A 19,249-nucleotide genomic window follows, 5' to 3' on the forward strand; every position below is an offset into this window, starting at 1 on the left:
CGGCGCCTCCGGGCGCTGCAGGCCACGCAGGGAGATGGTTCAGGTACTTTTACAGCAAAAAGCAACAATAAAAGGATTGAAAGTGCTTGATTAATTCCTCTTCGCGCACCTTTTACCTTTCCTCAAACCCCTTTCCTCCCTTCCCGCTGTCCCTCAGGCAAGGGGCCCCGCGGACCGAGTCTCAGCCTCCCGGCCCCGGGAGGGAAGGACAGGCAAACCCTTCTCGGGAGCGAGAGGCGAGAACAACCCTTCATCACCCCGACCCTCCCTTCCCGCCCCCGACGGCTGCGCTCTGCCCCGGGACGGGGCGGGGGTCTCCGGGCTCCCGCCACTGCTGCTCCCCGGAGAAGCGCCGCTCCCCGCCCAGCAGCGCAGGGGCGGCCGCGGGCGGTGACGTCACGCGGCGTGGGTGGTTGCCGCGGTGACGCGAGCCCGCCCCGCTTTAAGCGCCGCCTCGGCGGGGCGGCCGCGCTCCCGCTGACGGCAGCGAAGATGGCGGCGGCGGTGTCTGACCTGCTGACGGGATGGTGCCTTTTCGGCCTGGCGCTGCTGGTGAGAGGCGGCTCTCCCGCCCTGCGGCGGCCCCTTCAAACATCCCCTCCCCTTCCCTGGGCCGGCTGCTGCTCCTTCTTCGGCCGCTCGCTGTTCCGGTGCTGGGCATCCCGTCCGGTCTCCTTGCCCGTGCCCCTGAGCCTGCCCCGGCCGGAGCGCTTCCCTGCGGCTCCCGCGGGTGTCTCGGCGGTGGTGCCGCCGGGCAGAGCCGAGCCCGGAGCTGGGAGCGGGCGGCTGCCTTGCCCTCCCGCCCGGCGAGCCGCGCTGTTTGTGTTTTCGCGTGTTCCGTGTGTGAGCGCTGGTGGTGTTGCTCAATCTGCTCTTAAGGAAAAGTGACTTTTGTGTGGTCAGTAAAACGCTGGTGCTGAGTGTTCAGGTAAAAAATGTGTTGATGCTACGCCAGTCATCTGTACAGGGTCCAACGTCAGTACCTACTTGCTGACATTGTTATTTTACGATTCATAAGTGTTTTTTCCTGTGTATTTCAGGTCATTCTGATTTTCTGCTGGGTTTATGTGCGCAAGTATCAGAGTCGGCGGGAAAGTGAGGTGATTTCTACCATAACAGCAATCTTTGCCTTGGCTGTTGCACTTATCACATCAGCGCTCCTGCCAGTGGACATATTTTTGGTCTCATACATGAAAAACCAAAATGGTACATTTAAGGTATGGGCTTCCAAAAACGTTAATTACTTCTTCAAAACAAGCACTTGTGTTGCAAAAGGATGCTCTTGGCTTGTCAGAGTCTTTAAAACCAGTGCTAATACCTAGTTTAGTGACTTGACTTTTCTCAAAGCTGGGTACTAGGACTGTGCATAAAATAAGTCTGGTATTTGAACTGGATTTCAGTTTTGACTTCTGTTATTTCTCGGATGCTCTACTCATTTCCAAATGCTTATCCTTCTGTTGTGCATAAGAGTGAATGTACTGTCCTGAAGATATAAACAAATTGTTTAAGTGTTGCTTTTTAGTGTATCGTGATGAGGCATTGTAGAATAAAATCTGTTGCACTTTTGTTCAAAAATAGACTGTATTGCCCCTTTGTAAATTAGGATTATTTTAATTTTTTTTTTTTGTCAGCAAAAAAACATTGGTACTGGATCATTTAAATATTTATAAAGATTTACTGTGCTGATCTACCCATAAGGTAAAGCCTGAATTACCAAGTGTTTTGAAAGCTGCAGAAATCCTTGGTGGAGGGCAATGCAGTAGTATCTCTTCTTGGCTGATGAAGCCTTAACTGAACTACTACATTTATAAACTGTAGGGGGTTGGTTGCTGTGCAAAATGAGTTCCTAATGAGATGAGTACTTGCTGTCATCTGCTCTAAGCATTTCTGTAAGAGATCTTCCCAATGCTTTGAATGTTACTTTCATTTTCAAGAAGAGTTCTTGAAGGTGTTGACCCAGTGTCTTTGTGAGAACATTGTGAGTAACAAGAGGTTGAATTGGAGCATGTAGCTAACTTGAATAACAACTTACTTGGTTTTGGAGCCTAACTGGATCTATAGTAAAAGTTTTGGTCCTGAACCAAATGACAGAGCGGGAGAAAAGTAAATGCCTGCACACCTGACTGTATTCCCTTTCAGCCCTACTTCCAAAGGAAGATATGTGTCTTGCCAGATCTGTGTAATGCTTCAAAACCAGATTGCAGCTAATACAGTGCTTTTTGGCTGGTGCTTATATAAATGCAAGTTGTGAGAAGCCTTTAGAATTGAGCTGTGATGTGTTTTTTGTCATCTTTATTGCTCAGGGTTAATACAGAATAAATTAAGCTGTTACTCAATGCTATTTTGAAAAGTTTGTGTTTTCAGACCTTGCTTGTTTAGAATTAAAGTAAATATAGAAGATGGAAGAGATATTTCATATGTCAGGGTTCTAGCAATTAAATGAAAATAATAATCTTAAATACATTGAGCCTGACTATCTAGAGAAATAACCATGATGCAACTAGGCTGTAGCTCTCGTTGGTGTCTGAGATGTTTTGATTTTTTGAAATTCTTTTTCTAGGGAATTTTCTGTAAACAAGAGACATGTTTTTGTAACTGCAAATTGTTTACATTCTTTCCCTAGAGGGGACTTCTTTTTAATGTCCCTCTGGTCTGACCAATGTGATTGAAAAAGTTTGTTTTACCAATCGAATTGGTCTGTGTAGAATAGTATCAAAAAGAGACACATCCCAAAAATAAAGAAGTAATTTTCAGCCTTCTAAAGTCACAGTCTTTGTGTCGCTATAGTGTACAACAGTGTCACTAGGTCCAGCTGAAAAATGCAATTTTAGTGGAGACTAAGCAGAATTCCCTGTTGCAAAGGACACGTTTTTGTTAATGTATACTTCGCCTGATTGGAAACACTCCTGTGCGAACAGGTTCTCAGAGGTGGTCATGCAGTCACTTCAAATTTTTAATTAAGGAAATACAATTACTGGAAGGAAAACTGCTTATAATACTGTTTTTCATGGGCTAGAATTCCTTGTTAATGGACACATGCTGTGATATGATGAGGTGGATCGATTCTATTTAAAAATTGTACTGAGAGCAAGCTTTCATGCCTGTGGTAAAGTCTTTCTTTGTAAAGTACTTTTTTTCCTATGCTTCTGAGGCTTGTTTGTAATGATCGTAGATACTTCTCATGGCTTGTTGAAATACAACTGCTCCATTCTGCCTTGAAGAAGCATTCTTCTGTGTCTTCTAATCTCAGCTGAATTTAGTTTCTAGCTTTGCAGAAATAACATGAGGTCTGTTGACATTAATGCATTTGATCCAAACACAGGTGTTGAAATTACGATTTAGAAATATTTATGTGGCCTTCAAAGCTGAGTAAATCTGAAATCAGTCAGAATCTACAGACCTATGGGTAAAGACAGCTTTATTGGTTCAGTAATTTCAGTTTAGGGGTATTGTTGAGGTAGGAGGCTGACAACATCTTAAAATGAGGCACATGGTGCCTTGCACAGGACTGGGACTGGTGATCCTGGTGGACCCTTTCAACTCAGCATTTTCTGATTATGTGGTCTTCAGGGATTGTTTAAGCTTTTAAACTGTCCTCGGTAACACGTGCTGCTTTCCTGCTATTGCTTCTCAAGTAGAATAGACTGAATTGTGTTTAGAGTATTTCCTGAAGATTACTGGCCTTTCTTCTTTTAAACCCAACACTTCCCAGACCCTATAACTGATGCTGGGGTCTGAAGGACTATGACTCTGGAAAAAAAAAACCCTTTGTTGCTTTGGATGGGCAGAGTGATTTAAGTCTTTAATCTTCTCAGTGACTTTTTGAGGGAGATCCAGGTAGCAGATGTGGATAATATTCTCTGTAGATAAATTAATAGTTCATCAAAAAACCTTCCAACTGAGTGATTTCAGAGCTGATGCCAAAAGAGTAGTGGCAGTTATCCAGATTCTAAGTAAGAAATTTTTTTCTGTACGTATGCTTTTCCTCTATCTCCCAGCTGTAATTCCTGGTATCAGTGTTAAGAGTGATGAGAACCAAGGGTGCTCAGCTTGAAAGAGGAACTAATGACATTCAGTTCATTTTTAATGTATCTGACTCTACTGTCAACTTGTAGATATAACTGAGGGTATATCTACCCTCAGGGGTAGATATCTGCCCTCAAGCTTGTAGCAAACTTTGGGAGAATCACGTTATACTGACAGCAGAGGTTAAATTGAAGGGTTTGATGGTTCAAAGTTCTCATTGAGAACTGTGTAAGTGTTCTGTGACAAGGGAAGGTGTTGTGTCCTGTCTACAAGGATTGCCTGAACTGTAATACCCGAGCAGAGTATCTTTTCCTGGAGGCTGTGAATATTATGCTGCTTTCTGGAGGAGTTCACTTTAAAGTGTTATGGAGCCCTTTTCTGTCATGTGTTCTGAAGTGCCTTCCTTGACAAGAGCTGTTTGTGCTATGCCTTTGTTAACTTGAGATTTTGTTCATTTCAACAGGACTGTTAAGATACTGTTTATATATCTTTCCATTACTACAAATTATTGTTTATGGTAAAAAGTGGCTTGTAGCATTTAGCACATAATGGTGTATCTTACCATATTTTGAGACTTATCAAATATTATCTTAAACTTTTAATACTGAGTGAATTGAGAAGGTTGGGTGTTGGCAAGTTTTGCACAGTAGTTACACAGCAGAGTTCACTGCAACACCTTTTCTGGAGGATGGGATTACTTTGATTCATCATACTGTTAAGTAAGAAGGGAGGCTTTTGGTTTAATACTAATACTGAGTTGAATATTATCTTGTAAGTGAAGCCCTGATAATGTTCAAGAGCACCACTTAAACTCAAAGGTTTTGGCTGTGAGCACTGTCAGTGCTTTAGTTTGTTTCAAAGGACTTCAAATACATCCAGTTGCATCTGATCCATTTGGTATGAAAACTTGTTGGACTTGCAACAAGCACATAGGAACGGAAAACCTCACCGTAGCTTAAAAACATAATATTGCTGCTGGAACCCAAGATCTCTGGGTCTGACCTACAAGTTTCATAAATACTTAAAGCATAGCTGATGTTGTCTTGCAGCAGGAAGATGGCTTGAAACAAGGATGCTCACATCATTGTACTGACTTTTCCCCCTGCTGTTCTAGAAGGCAGAGAAGATGATGAAACCTTTCCTTTTCTTTTTGAAGTGTATGAATTCTTGCTACTGTGAAGTTAAAAGCCAGTGGCATTTCTTTCAGTCTGGTTAAGGCTGAATGTATCACAAGCCTGGGGTGTCTGCATGAGCTGTTAAAAGCCAGTTATCCTCTTAATGATTCAAAGAGTAGCATCTGCTTAATGGGAGATACTTTTTGCAGACCATTTAAGGATTTTTGCGTCTTAGGTGGGTGAGAGAGGAACAACTCATTATGTAGATGCTCAGAATATAAAACCACTAGAAATGTCCAGGGTTTTTATTTTTAAAAAGGTGTTAGCTGACTTATTATTGACTGAGACCACGCCTCCTTCCCAAGTAAGGATTACTACTTTTAAAGCAATAATACTCGGCCAACATTGATGTTAGGCAGGTGGGGCTGAGATGTTTCCATCTGGCAGTCAAAATCCTAGCACTGTCCCATTTTGGAGGTAACAGAGTGGAAGATCTGAGATCTGGAGATGAAATTTCTTCATATCTAACCATGCTATGACTTGGTCTCCAGTCTTTTCTGCTGTATCTTCCTTTTTTTGTCTAAGCTTTGGGAGAACTAATCAGAAGAATGAGTTCTTCATCTACATTTGATGAAACATCACAAATACTGAAATGTGTAATGTTGCATACCTTTAAGCTCTGTTAAGGGGCATTTGCAGAGAGTGGGAACTAGCTTCCCTGACTACTCATGAAAGTCTTGCAGGGTCCCACAGTAACAGTACTGTCCTGGGGTGATGTTGTGAGGTTTGTATCCCCAGTCGTCTGTTGGGTCTGGGAGCAGGGGGGAGGGAGAGGCGCGCGGTTTGCTTTCAGAAACTTTCCTCCGCCGGCTGGCCTTGAGAGTCCGGATTCAGCAACACACGGCGAGGGATGGAGAGATCTGCTTTTTTTATTTCATTTTTTTTTTCTCTCTCAGTAGTTAGTTAGTTAGTGAGTAGCTAGCAGAGGGGAGAAGCTTTGTTTTTTTCCATCTCCTCCTGTTTTTTTTTTTTTCTTTTTCTTTCCTGTTTTTTTTTTTTTTTTCCTTTTTTTTCACCTTCCCTTGGAACTGTTACAATCTCTCTGGACTGAGGATAAGGGGGAGCGCCGTGGGGGCTCGCACCTGGAACCCACCTAGATTCCATCCTGCGCAGCAATGTTTCCCAGCACCAGAGGGGCTGAGACAGAGCAACCACCTCCAGGAAGGACTTCTTTTCTAATCCTGTCATCTCTCCAGAACGGCAGGAAGTTTTTGTCATCGGACATTGTCCAATTCATTGTGCTGAGGAGTGCTTTGCCTTTTTAATAAACAGGGTTCTTTCCTCTTCTCTCTGGGAAGTTGTTTTTTTTTTTCCCGAACCGGTTGGGAGAGGGGAGGGAGGGCCCCTTAGGAAGTTGCCTCTCAAAAATCTGCCTTAAACCTTTAACAAGTAGAAATGTGAAATGTAATGGGGACAAAAGAATGAAATTCATGGCTGTTCCCTCACCAAAGAGGGTGGAAAGTCAGATTAACTGGCAATGGTTTTATTTGGGGGAGTTATCTGTACAGTTTGATTAGTACTGTTCTGTTGAAATATGTTAATGAGTCACTAACTGGACAGTTGCTGGGAGAAAGACTGATCAATGATTAGTGTGGGAGCAAGTGTTCTTCGTAACTAATTTTCCATTAATATAATTATAAAATTAATCTAAGGGAGATTTGCTTTGGATTTAGCATTTAGGTAAACTTAAAGTATCTTAAGCTGCTTTTTTATACTTACATAGCAACATTTTACTAGCGTGTACTTTTTACATTTGTTTTTAATGTGACTTATACAAAATACTTAAGCATAATAATTTAATATGGGTAATCATGCTCACTGCACATATCCTTGCAATTTGTAGCTTCCCTTGTTTCTCAGTACAATGCATTGGTACAGGTATTTTAAAGGGGATATGTACTTGCTAAACTGCATGGAACGAAATGAAGTACAGCACAACAGTGCAGAATGCCTGAATTCTGCAGGTCTTAAGAGAATTTGTGGTCTCATTTTGACACCTTAAACTGTTTGTTGAAGACAGTATGAATTTTCATCTCCCTAATCTATTGAGCTCCTAAGCCATTCACTGTATCTACTGTAAGCTTGGGTTGTAATAGATGGAAAAGAAAGACTAGATCTAGAGGCTGTCCAAATGAGTTCTCAGCTGAGTCCTGAATGTTCTAGCTGAGTAAATTTCTATACCTAGCAGCTTAGTATGTCACCAGAGATGCTAAGATTGTCAGAACTCTGATACTCATTAGGTAGCAGTTCTTGCTTTTGACAAGACAGTGCTGCTGTCACTGGCCTTTGAAACAGCTCAGATGAACTGGTTACTGCCTTTGAGTTGCTGGTGGTATGTGCATATGGATAATTTGCCAGTTAGAATTAAACATTTTGCTTTCTAGCTTGTTTAAATGTGGCGCTTTGGCAACTGACTGGAAGCTGACATAATTATGATATATGATTAAATTGGCTTGCATTACATATTCTTCTGGTGCAGAGTAATGCAAAGTTTGAATGCTGAAGCAGATGTAAGTAATGGTGAAATGCACACATTTGCAATTTGATTTTGTTTAGTGTAATATAGCAGCTCACTATTTTAATATGGTGTAGTGTATGTTTCCTAGCATACTACTCTGGTCCTGTATGCAACTTAATTTGAAAAAAAAAAAGAAAAGCAATTCCAATGTTTAAAGTTCTATGTCTGTATTTTGTTAAGAGTGCTTTTCTGTAGCTGAAGGAGAAGCAGTTCTTGGGCAGCTGAGCCATTTGTATTTTCATTACAAGCTACTTCTATACAGTGGCTGTGCCTCTTAAACTTTGGGTCTTACTGTTGCTTTTCTTTCTTGTTCTTGGGTTTTGTGCATTTTAAATGTGTCTATTGCTCATAGGAGAGTGCTTTCTTCCAATAGCTACTTGGAATCAAGCAATGCAAACAGTTCAGTTCTGTCTCGGTTTTCTCTTAGGCTTGATTAAAGTAAACATTTTTGTAATATTTAACATGAGGCAAATTAAATATTCTGTGTGTGCTCTTTACTTATTGTAATCAAGTTATTTTGTGGTATATTTTAATACAAATGCCTAGAAATTTCTTATTTAAAATGCTATTGGGTGTAAGCCTGGCAGTCTTCAAAGACTTATTGTGTACCTGACAGATACTTCAAGTGTTGCTTCTGTCCCTTCTGCTAAAGTATTTTTCATCCTTTCTTTTTGCTGATTAGGTGTCAAAATGGATATGTAGTTTTCTACTCAAATTTCAGTTGGATGATAATTAATTTAGTTGATACAGTGAATTTTAAAAGCTTCATGTAAACTGACCTACTGGAAGTCTTAATATAGTAAGAAAACAGAAGGTGGTGCTGATTTTCTGAGATTGTAGAAAAAGTGTTCATGGCATGTCATCAAGCCCATATTCCAGAAGACTTTATATAGTTCTGAGAGAACTGAGATAAACCAAATGCCAAAGTGTCTTTAAGTCTTGTGGGAGCAGTGTTTAAGTAGAGTGCTCATTTGCATTTTCATTTATCCCTGTTAGTGTGTGCATCTTTACAACTAAAAGGGATTGATCTTACTAGTTTGAAGAAAACCTGCACACAGAAATGGAAAAGAATTTTGATATAATTGATATTTACTGGATATTTTCTCTTCTTTTGTTTTCACCAATTCAGTTATGTTGGTGTGTTCTCTAGCTTTTAAAGAATTCTGCTTCTGGGTAACTACTTTCTTGATCTTGGCCACGTATAGATTGTATCCCACAAAACTAAAACAGTTCTGAAATATGTTTAAACTGTACTGCAGCATTGGACCGTTGTATTCAATCCCTGAGTTTTTCTGCCAGCCCTTACGTAATAAAATATTTAGCTTCCCTAAACCAGTAGTTCCTCTCTTAGAGGAGAGGAAATAGGCACAAGAACTTGACTTCAGCCAGTTTCCAATATAGTTAAAGAGTTGTGTTTTCACTTTCATTGCTTCCATTCTCTGGACCATTCCCCAGGACTGAGTAGTTACTTTTGCTCAAATAAGGGATATAAGTGCTCTTGGAATTTGACTTGTGAAATTAGATGTTGTGAAGTTGAATATTCGTGTAATTCAAGTCTTGGTCAAACAAAAAAGTGAAATCTCTTCCTTCTGAAATGGGAGATGATAGCTTAAACTGATGTAAAACTAAATAAAAGTTAATGATTATATATAACTGAGCATAATTAAAAGTTCTTTCTTATTCTTATGTCTTAAGTATTGTTGCATCTGTATATGCAAATTTTAAACACAACTGTTCTGTGATGAAAATATTGTGTACATTGTGTACTTTGTCCAGCTGTGTGGCCCATGGCACAAGAAAGCTCTTAAAACAAGGCCACAAACACAGTCAGATCTGGAACATCTCTCCTGTGAAGACAGTCTGAAAGAGTTGGGGTTGTTCAGCTGGGAAGAGAAGGTTCTGGGGAGACGTTGTTGCAGCCTTTCAATATAGAGGGGGGGTTATAAGAAGGATATAGAAACAATTTTGACCAGGGGCAGTAGACAAAGAAGAAAATACAACAGCTTTAAACTGAGAGTGAAGATTTGCCTATAAAGATGAATTTTATGGTGAGGTTGATGGTTCTCTGGAACAAGGTTCCTAGAGGATTTGGTGGATGCCCATCACTGGAAGCCTTCCAAGGTCAGGTTGAATGGGGCTTTGAGCAACCTGACCTTGTGAAAGGTGTTCCTGCCTGTGACAGGCTGGATGGACTAGGTGATCTTTGAAGGTCCCTTTCAACCCTTTCTATGATTATCTTCAGAGACTCTTACAAAGATACTGTGGGAATTAGCAGAATATACATGGGAGCTGCCAAAACTACTTAAATGTTCCTTTGGGTCTGAACCCTTTTGTGAAACTGTTCTATGCTTATTCCTGTTTGTCCAGTGGTTTTCACTGTTGCTAGCACTTTAGCATGGAATTCTTTAGAAGTAGTGCTTTTATCTATCTCCCTCTATTTGTGTCCTTTAGTGGTTGATTCTCATGTAGTCTTTTTTTTATTACATTTGATAATAAGTGCTTCTATCCTTTATTGCTAGGTCTGGGCTGATACTAATGTTTCAAGGCAAATTGAAGACACTGTACTTTATGGATATTACAGTAAGTATTTTAGCTTTTTTTTTTTTTTTTAATAATAGAACCTTTAAGTGAAGTCAGAATTTTTTTTTGAGATCATACTGGGTTATCCCTTTTAGGTTAAATGTGAGTCTTATACTTGGTGCCCTTCAAAGAATATTTATGTTCAAGATCCCCTTAAAAATGCAAATATACTGAAGCCAGTTCATGGAACAGCTAATGGTTTGTGTTTTATAATCTGTGGTTCACATGTTTCCTGTGTGTGTATTTTGTGGTCCCTTAAGGGAAACACGTGGTTTTGCTATAACTTTTATGGCACTTAACATATGCACCAGTGTGAAACTTGTCTATTACATATAAAGTTCGTGCAACCATGAGTGCAACACTTCCAAGTGTTCAGATTCAGCAACTGCCATCTTCCAAGTAACAGTTACTGTAGAGGAGCATAAAGGAGTTGAGTTTATTCAAAAGTGGTAATCCTAAATAGAACAGAAATTTTAAAAAGTGACTGAAATAAAATAACTGTTCACCAAACCTCTGCATAGTCTGATAGCAGTTTTTTAGTGGTCCTTATGAAACTTCCAAGAAATTTTACCACTAATGGATATATGTAATGGGTATAGAAGTTGCTCAGCACAGTTTGAGTGAAACGCTTTTTTCAATTAATGGTGCAAACTCAGAGGTGGTTGCCTGCTTTTGGTCACATTTCTGAAGACTTGAAGATTTTTCTCTTAGAATATTGTGGTTCTTTAGAATATATTTTTTAGATCAGGAAATCATTTCAAATAGTGGACTTACTTTGTTAGATTACAGATTAGTTATTGCCTGCCAGTGATAGTGACAAACAAGAATAGGCTTCACTCAGCATAAAAATTAATAAAGTCAAAAGTAGTAAGAAGACTTCTCTGTTTTCGAAAAGGAACTTTTAACACAGAGATTCTGCACTTTATAATAGTGGAATTGGTTTGTTTTTGCTTTCTATTCTTTGTAACTTGCCAAAGTCTTGTTTAACAGACCAAGTATTTCACTACTCATAAGGGGGAATAATCGTCGAGCTCTTCTGTGGACTGTTTGGTATAGATTTGAGACTGATTGATGAATTTCAGTAAGGTGTTTTGGGCTAGCTGAATGTTTTGGTAAATCTTGAACTTATTTTTGAAAAAGATTTTTTGAAATAGGCTTAAATTGGGAAAACTGCTGTTGTTTTTGGCCTTTCTGGAGAGGTCTACTTGAAATACTGTAGAACAAATGTCTTATTTCATAGCATATCCTCCAGATGGTGGTAGAGATTTAAACATGGTTTTAAAATATTTTTCTTTTGTAGTCTTAATTTGAGTAGGTACACTTTTTCATAACTAGAAAGTTTTATAACTAGAGCTCCGTTGGAGTGAGCAATAATAGTAACTTACTTTCCAGAAGTCTCCAAAAATCATATCTAAAAACAATTGCTTCTCCTACATCATCTAGTCTCCTGTTGCTGTTGCCCAGCATAGTGACATAACAAGTGAGAAGGAGAAAGTTAAGCAACTCTTCCATTGTAATACTATTAATTTTTTTTTTTGCTATCTTCCTAGGAAGTATTTGATCATGCCTTGTTTTGTTTTTAACAGACAGGATGAACAGAAGTGAAGTACCCTTTTGTACGTAAGAATGTGAATACCAATATATTCTTGTATTTCCTGAAGATGGAGAGATAACTATATAGATCCTACTTGACTCCTGTAGTTGTATTGACACTTTATGGTATTAATAATTGGTGCACTTAGGTCATTATCCTTCAACCCAAGTCACCTGTAATTGTAGCAGGAATGTGGAGACTGTGATTTAACTGATGTTTTAGAATATTAATCATTACTTTGCTACATGCATTGCTTTTTTACTGATAATGCTCTAACTAGATATAGAAAAGCTTTTTTTGAGTTTTGCATAGTTATTAGCCTCCATGAAAAATGTTACTTCTCGTGCCCACCTGGTTTCTTGGCTAGACTGATACAAAAGTAGAATGGGTTTGTATTGGTAGAATGGTAAATGAGGTACCTCTCAGAGTGAAGCTTGGAATAGCTCTCTCTTGAAGTGGGATTTCAGCAGCCTAAAAGCTTTTCTTAGGAAACCAGTCTAATAATTGCTTTGAAGCCATAGTGGCTTAGTGTGTCACTATTTTTAACCCAGCTGTAATAGGACATGCCTCACAGTACTTTAGTGATTGAACAGTGATCAGTGATTGGCAAATGCTCTAAAAAAACATGTCAGTTTGTTTGGAAGGAAAACTATTTTCAGAAAGTGTTATAACACTGTCCAACACAGTTTGCTTTGTATCAAAGAGAATGAGGTTGAAACAATTGACAGTAACCTGCAAGTATGTTCTGTAGTTCTTCCTCTAGTAAGTAAATACTACCTGTTGGAATTACCTCAATGTTCAGTGTCCTTTGATGAAAATTTGTGAATGGTGAAAGGATATTATTGGTAGGTTCTAATCTTCTTGTGAGATAGACCAAGATTTTGACCTGCATGTGTTAGATGGTTCCCAGCTACAGTGTGGCAAGGACTGTCTGCTAAATTTTATGGGATCTCTTCACGTGTGCTTTGAAGTCTGTGCTGAATTTCAGATTTTCCATTTCCTTTTAAAGTCAGCAATAGTATGGTGATGCCTAGGTTTGAGTTTTTGAGTAAGAATTTATCCAAAAGGGTAAGTGGTATTACTTGGACGATTTTTATATGGAGTTTTGTCTGCTTACTGTAAATGTTTGATAAATCATTGACACTGAATCATTGATACAAGAATTTGGGCTTCTAGGAATTAAGTGCAAGTCAAATATGACTGTGTTTTCGTAGTCTGGTTCTAGGAGAAGCCATTCTAAGTACAATGAGAGATCCATAGCTGTATTTGACAAATACTGTGGAGTAACATGTACAGAAACACTTCCCTAATTAGCCTAATTTTTCTGGGAGCATTTCAGTGTGATAGAACACATTGCAAGTCTGTGTGCATTGAAACTTACTGTGGTGAATTGCTTCAAACAAGTGTCTGACTTAAATTTTGTTACAGCTTTGTATTCTGTGACTTCCACTTGGGAATACAACAGATATCATCTTTCAGTCTTAAATCAAACTTATTTAAAAACATTTTTCATGGCTTGTAAGAATAACATATTTGGGAAGAAAGACTGATCATAAGTTTCTAGAAACAGCTTGTGACTTCTCAGCAGAAAAAGTGAGGAAATATGTAACAAATCATTGTTTTAAGCACCTTTATATTTTTGATATTGTAATGTCCTTGTATATGATACCATCTGGGAAAGCAATTTTTGTGTGATGTAAGAGACTTCTGATGATATAATATTCTAGAGCTTCCTATAGTGTCTTAAAAGGATTTGAGGGAAAGTTGATCTTGGATAGTCAGCTTGAAACCTTTCCAGTTCTAGAAGAAAAAAAAACCCCAACAGTCAAAACGTAATAAAGGGACCATTATGGTTGTTACTTGAAAACTACTATGAGGTGTAAGTTTCTCATACTTAATGTGTCTTTGTATTGATCTGGTGCAAATCAGCTGAAGGAGTAACTTGAGAGTTATGTCTAAGCAACAGCTTAACAACGGACAAACCTTTCAAAAGAGTTCTTGCTGAAGATTCCTTAGACTGTGGCAGGAAACACTGCTGTACTGGCCATGTCGTGAAGCAAACTTCCACTGATAGTGCTTCAAACTTCTGATACAACCCAGAAAAATGTTTTGAAACAAAAGCTGGACCTCTGAACTAGAAGAGACAGCAGTCCCTGAAAGCTGAGACAATGTTTAATGCCAAAAGGGAATTAGGGGGGAAGGGAATAGCTTTGTCATTCTGTTGGCTGGCCGTTTGCTGCTACAAGACCTTTGTTTTTGAAGGTTAGCTTTTCAGGGAATAAACAGCCCTTTTATTGGGTAGGACAGCAGGCAATTAGACTCTTGCCCTCAGATAACTAAGTTTTATGGGCTGATGAAAGGTGCTGCATTTCCTTTTTTGTGAGTTCTGAAAATTAAAATTCAAAAACCAGATGATCAGTTTCCTGTCTTTTTGATAGGCACTTGGGCAAATCTGTTAAAGTTACACAGAACCATAGAATATGCTGTGTTGGAGAGGAGCTATTAAGATCCTTGAGTCCAACTTCTGTCCCTGTGCAAAACACCCAAATAATCACACCGTGTAAAGTAAAGAATCACACCTGAGAGAATTGTCCTGGGAGCACTTCTTTAACTTCCCTAGGGAACTTGTTCCAGTGCCCAGCCCCCCTGTGGGGAAGCACCTCTTTCTAATGTCCAGCCTAAACCTGACACAACTTCAGGCCATTCCCTCGGGTCCTGTCACTGTCACTACAGGGAAGAGATCAGTGCCTGTGCCTCACAGGAAGCTGTAACTGCAATGAGGTCTCCCCTCAGTCTCCTCCAGGCTGAACAGACCAAGTGACCTTAGCCACTCCTCATCTGGCTTCTGTAGCAAAATAGCAAGCACAATCTTTTGCTTCAACTATGTGAGTTATAAACTTCATTTTCAATTCCTAATAAAAAATCCTCACAGGCAGTTTAAAACCACCTGATACGAAAGCAAAAAGATCTGTCTTGGAATGTTTTTCTTGGGAAAAGCAAATGCAGAGCTGCCTTTTTTCTTGGTATTCCTGTAAATTTACTGTGGCAAACAAGCTTTTCAACAGAGAAAATTGCAGAGCTTTTGCAATTTTAAGTGTAGATTGGAGTTTATACTACTGCATGTTTTTAATACTGCATGCAATACTTGAAGATCTGTTTAATCTGTGATTATCTAGCAGTTTAATGACAGCAGATAACATGAGTTTAAAGGCTGGATCTTGCAGTTTTTTTCCAACCTTAATGATTCTTTGTAAATAAAGTTACCCATACAGTTCATGGTCTTTTTAATCAATGTGTTTCTTCTTTTATCCCCTTGGAAGAAACATGGATTGCAGTCTCATTATCTAATGGGCTAATAAGGGCATACCTCATTGGTAAGATATGCTGAATTCAGTGTAGTATAACTTGGAAGTGAGGCTTTTCTGTGTTTGTGGTTACCTCTATGGACTGATTATTCTGATCTTGGACTAATGATGTGTGTAATTTGCCTGATTTACTGGCCCATTGTGGTGTGGATTTAGGACTAGTCTAAAAAAGCAGATTATAGATTAGACAGGCTTGATTTTTGAAAGCATTCACAATATTGAAGTAGTATGACTACTGCTCTAGAATATCTAGGAAGGTTTCTTTTTAGAGTTTGACGTTTCAAGGTGTTTTTACAGCCTTGAATGTTTTGCTCTTGGCAAATGTGAGCATTCGTGAACTGAGAACTTGTTTCTCTTTTTGGATTGCCATACTAACTCAGTACACTAAGCAGTAGATACTTTTTAACACTTTGAAATATTTTTCCAAAGAACGAATTCTATTTAGATATAGTTAGTGATTCGTATTCAGATTCTAGGTGTTGATACTTCATTTGGCTTCTGTACCAACTTTAGGAAAAAAATGCTGAGGTAGATTTCTTTGGAGCATGTGGGCACTGTGAGGAGTGCACTAGTCAATGTGAGAGGTCACAGACTTAAGCTGGGAATGAATGTATTCATGGAAAGGTTAATTACATAAATGTGTATATGGAAAGGTGTTAATTGGTCATGCAGAATGGGGCAAAGATGGAAAATAGCCAAAGATTGGTTACAGGATTTACTTGGTCCTGAGTACTTTTGCTTATTCCTTCAACAGTGCAATTTTGTGCTGGCACAAGCAGTCTTGGTTGAGTAGCACTTCTGACATTTTGAAGACTTAATAAACTATTCCAGGATACTTTTCTTGTGGGGTGCAAATACTGTGACATACTGCTTCAGTTTTTAGTTTCCTAATGGACTTCTGTAATGTTAATAGTATAAGAAAACATGAAGTATTAAAAATTTTTCCTAAATAATCATGTTCTAAAGAATGTTCAACTTGTAATACAGAGAGCTGAAGATTTAAACGTGGAATTCTCTACCTGAAATTGGTCTTTTCATACCATTGCCTAATCAGTCCAATTGATATTGATCAGCTGTCCTAATGTTTCCGAAACTTGACAGTATTTGTCAAGACAGGTGTTAAACCTTTTACTTTCTTATGATCACCTGTGCGTCAAAGCGACATGACAGTATGCCTGTTTTGGTTTAGTGGCTGCTCAGTTAAATATCTGTTGCAATCTCCATTTTCTTCTAAAAATCTCCTCTTCTTCTAAAAAGGGAGCATAAACTGGTGCTACTATATTGCAACAGCTTGTTTTGTTTTGTGAGCTGAGGTCAGTAACAACCATGTCTTTCATCCATGATGTACTTAGGTTAATAGTAGAACCTGATGCTGAGTCCAGTGATCAAAATAGCTTTAAATTCATTTGATCTACATTTTTTTGAACAACCTGTTATTGGGTGGCTTAGCTTGCTTTTATTCACTATGTTTTAGGCTAGTGTGCTACTATTGTATATAACCTGCATACAGTTGATTACTTTTAGTCTTTTGGTATTGCTGAGTTGAAGATGGATCTGAAATCCTTAGTCTGAAAGGGTTCACTTTAAAGTCCTTCGGAGTTCACAAAACAGTAATAGTTTGTATGCTGGCTAGTGAATTTTACTGACTTTTCAATGCTTGAAATTAAGAGCTAGAAAGAGAGGAAATTAATGTTTTACTCTTTCCTTTGAATTACTTTGTAGTAAATGAAGTGCCAATGTAACTGTCTCTTTGTTTAATTCTTCCTCCTAGCTCTGTACTCGATCATTCTGTTCTGCGTCTTTCTGTGGATTCCCTTTGTCTATTTCTATTATGAGGAGAAGGAAGATGATGATGGCAACACATGCTCAGTAAGTTTACTCTAGCAAATGCACCAAGCAATGAGAAGACGAATATAGCCGAAATATGAAAGCCAGAATGGGTTTTTTTAGCTTAGAAATGGTATTAGCATTGTAATATTTAATCTATTAGTATAGTTCCATAAAAACCTGGAGCAGCTCTCAGTAAGATGTAGTCTGACTTTGTCCAGTCTAAGTGCTGTGGTCTCACATGAAGTGGAACTCTAGTGAGATAAGTAGTTAATGTCTGTATTTTCATGAATTCTTTAAACTTTCTAAAAATTCTTTTGAGCAAGATTTCATACACAGGAAGTTAAAAGTTCTTATGTGAAACTTTCCATAGAATGAAACCCATAAAAAGTGACAGCTTTTAAAGCAGAGAATAGGAAGATGGTTCTGATTCTAAAATAGGTACTCAAATTTGAGTACCTATCTTTCTACTGTAGCAGAAGTATTTTTTCTTGAAGTAGGCTGTGGTAATTTACCTGAGGCTAATATGTTTGCTTTTGTAATGTACTGATTTGAGATCTCCCTGGGAGTACAGTAACTGCATGCCGATAAGGTGCTACATTTCAAATGAAAATACTTTTCTAAAGAATCTTCTAGTCAATCATGTTTTTTTCTTTCTGTTTAGTTGTAACCTTAACATAAGACTTTAAATAATAGCCATAATATAAAGTATTAGTACTAAGTATTTTCATTGAGTGTATCCAGGCTCCCAGCCACAGCTGCTTAAATGCATAGCTTATGATGGAAGCAGAATTCCATGTCATTGTTCACAGTTCTCAAGCTATGAGACTCTTCAAGGATGTATACTTATGACTTATATGTAAAACTACTCATGCTTTTTATGCAGGTTTTTTGTAGAATACCTGTTATGCTAAGTATACTTTCTCATAGTTTGCATAAATCCCTTTATATTCATTTCATGTCAATCTATTAACTTTCTCTTTAATATTCAGCAGGTTAAAACTGCACTCAAATACACTCTGGGATTCATCACAGTTTGTGCTGTACTTCTGTTAATTGGGTAAGTATTTGTATTGAGCACTGTTCTGTGCAAGGTTTATTTATCAGTGCTCTGTTCTATGCTTCTAAGAGGTAAATTATGATGCACTCAATCTGTATAATCAACATTAGCTTAATCACTAATAGAGTTTAAGTATCCTGAGAATTATGTACCTGAAAAGTAAGAGTTTAACTGGAAGATGAAATGGTTTTCTTAATTGTGGAGGTGCTTGTGCTTCCAAGCTGACTGAACATGCAGTGTGAATCGATATCAAGGACGTGGTGGCTTTGACACAACTACATCAATGCTCTTCAATAGGGAGTAAAAAATATGTCCTCATCTATGTTCATCAAATAGTTTTTGCCTTTCTCAAGTGCTTTTTCTGAAATGGACATTGTAAAACAGCTTTTTAGGAAAATGCTTAGATGTTATGTGCTTCTACTTTCCTAAATGGAAATGTTGTCGGAAGAATGTAAGTGTAGTGTGGGGTTATACTTGATTTAATTGTGCCTTGTTTGATAAAGATTTGCTGGCATTTGTTTAAAAGGCAAATGTTACTGAAGTGAGTAAGCTGTTTGCAGCATGTACTGTTGTTATGAAGCTCCAAGTAGTAGCAGAAAATTGATTTCAGATCACCATTAAGCATGATATGCACACCAATACTGAATCTTTCTAATGTCTGCTGTGTCATAAGCTTTTTAGCATTTTGACTGCAGCAATAAAGTTGGTAAAAATTGCAAAGTGTATGCTAAAATGATCCCTATCAAAGTACTGGAGCGTGAAGTAGAAACTAGAGTGAAACTAATGCTTCCAGTTGTATACCATCTTACTGGAATATTGTTTTAGTTTTCATAAAAGTTTAAACATATATTTCTATCAAGTCTCTTGTCCCTTTAAGTGAAACTAAGGTATTTGCTCTTATAAGAGATTGTCGGAGTTTATTACCTTAATCATTGTCTAGAAAAATAACTAAAATTTCTGGCAAAAGCTGTTTCTGAGTTAGTTCACATCATAGGTATAGATAGATGTATAAAATATCTATTTAAGAAATCTTGATAGTGTGTCTAGTGGGTGTCAGCTGAATCCTCAGTAGCTGTAAGCGTGTTCGTCCCTCTCTCCCAGTAA

The 19,249-nt window shown here is 38.4% G+C and overlaps 1 protein-coding gene across 1 annotated transcript in view; it reads left to right on the forward strand.

The window, feature by feature from the left end:
• The first annotated feature begins 481 nt into the window (after positions 1-481).
• LMBRD1 (LMBR1 domain containing 1) overlaps positions 482-19,249 on the forward strand; it is a 70,044-nt gene continuing 51,276 nt past the window's right edge. The window contains exons 1-5 of the mRNA XM_066179719.1: positions 482-552; positions 1,041-1,217; positions 10,239-10,299; positions 17,030-17,127; positions 18,078-18,145. Coding sequence (XP_066035816.1) covers positions 493-552; positions 1,041-1,217; positions 10,239-10,299; positions 17,030-17,127; positions 18,078-18,145 — 464 coding nt within the window. The 5' untranslated portion in view covers positions 482-492. The remainder of the gene's footprint in view (positions 553-1,040; positions 1,218-10,238; positions 10,300-17,029; positions 17,128-18,077; positions 18,146-19,249) is intronic.

This window comes from Chamaea fasciata, unplaced genomic scaffold (assembly GCF_029207755.1).
Source record: "Chamaea fasciata isolate MVZ Bird 193981 ecotype frontalis unplaced genomic scaffold, bChaFas1.0.hap1 SCAF_3, whole genome shotgun sequence".
In the NCBI taxonomy this organism is placed as follows: domain Eukaryota; kingdom Metazoa; phylum Chordata; class Aves; order Passeriformes; family Sylviidae; genus Chamaea; species Chamaea fasciata.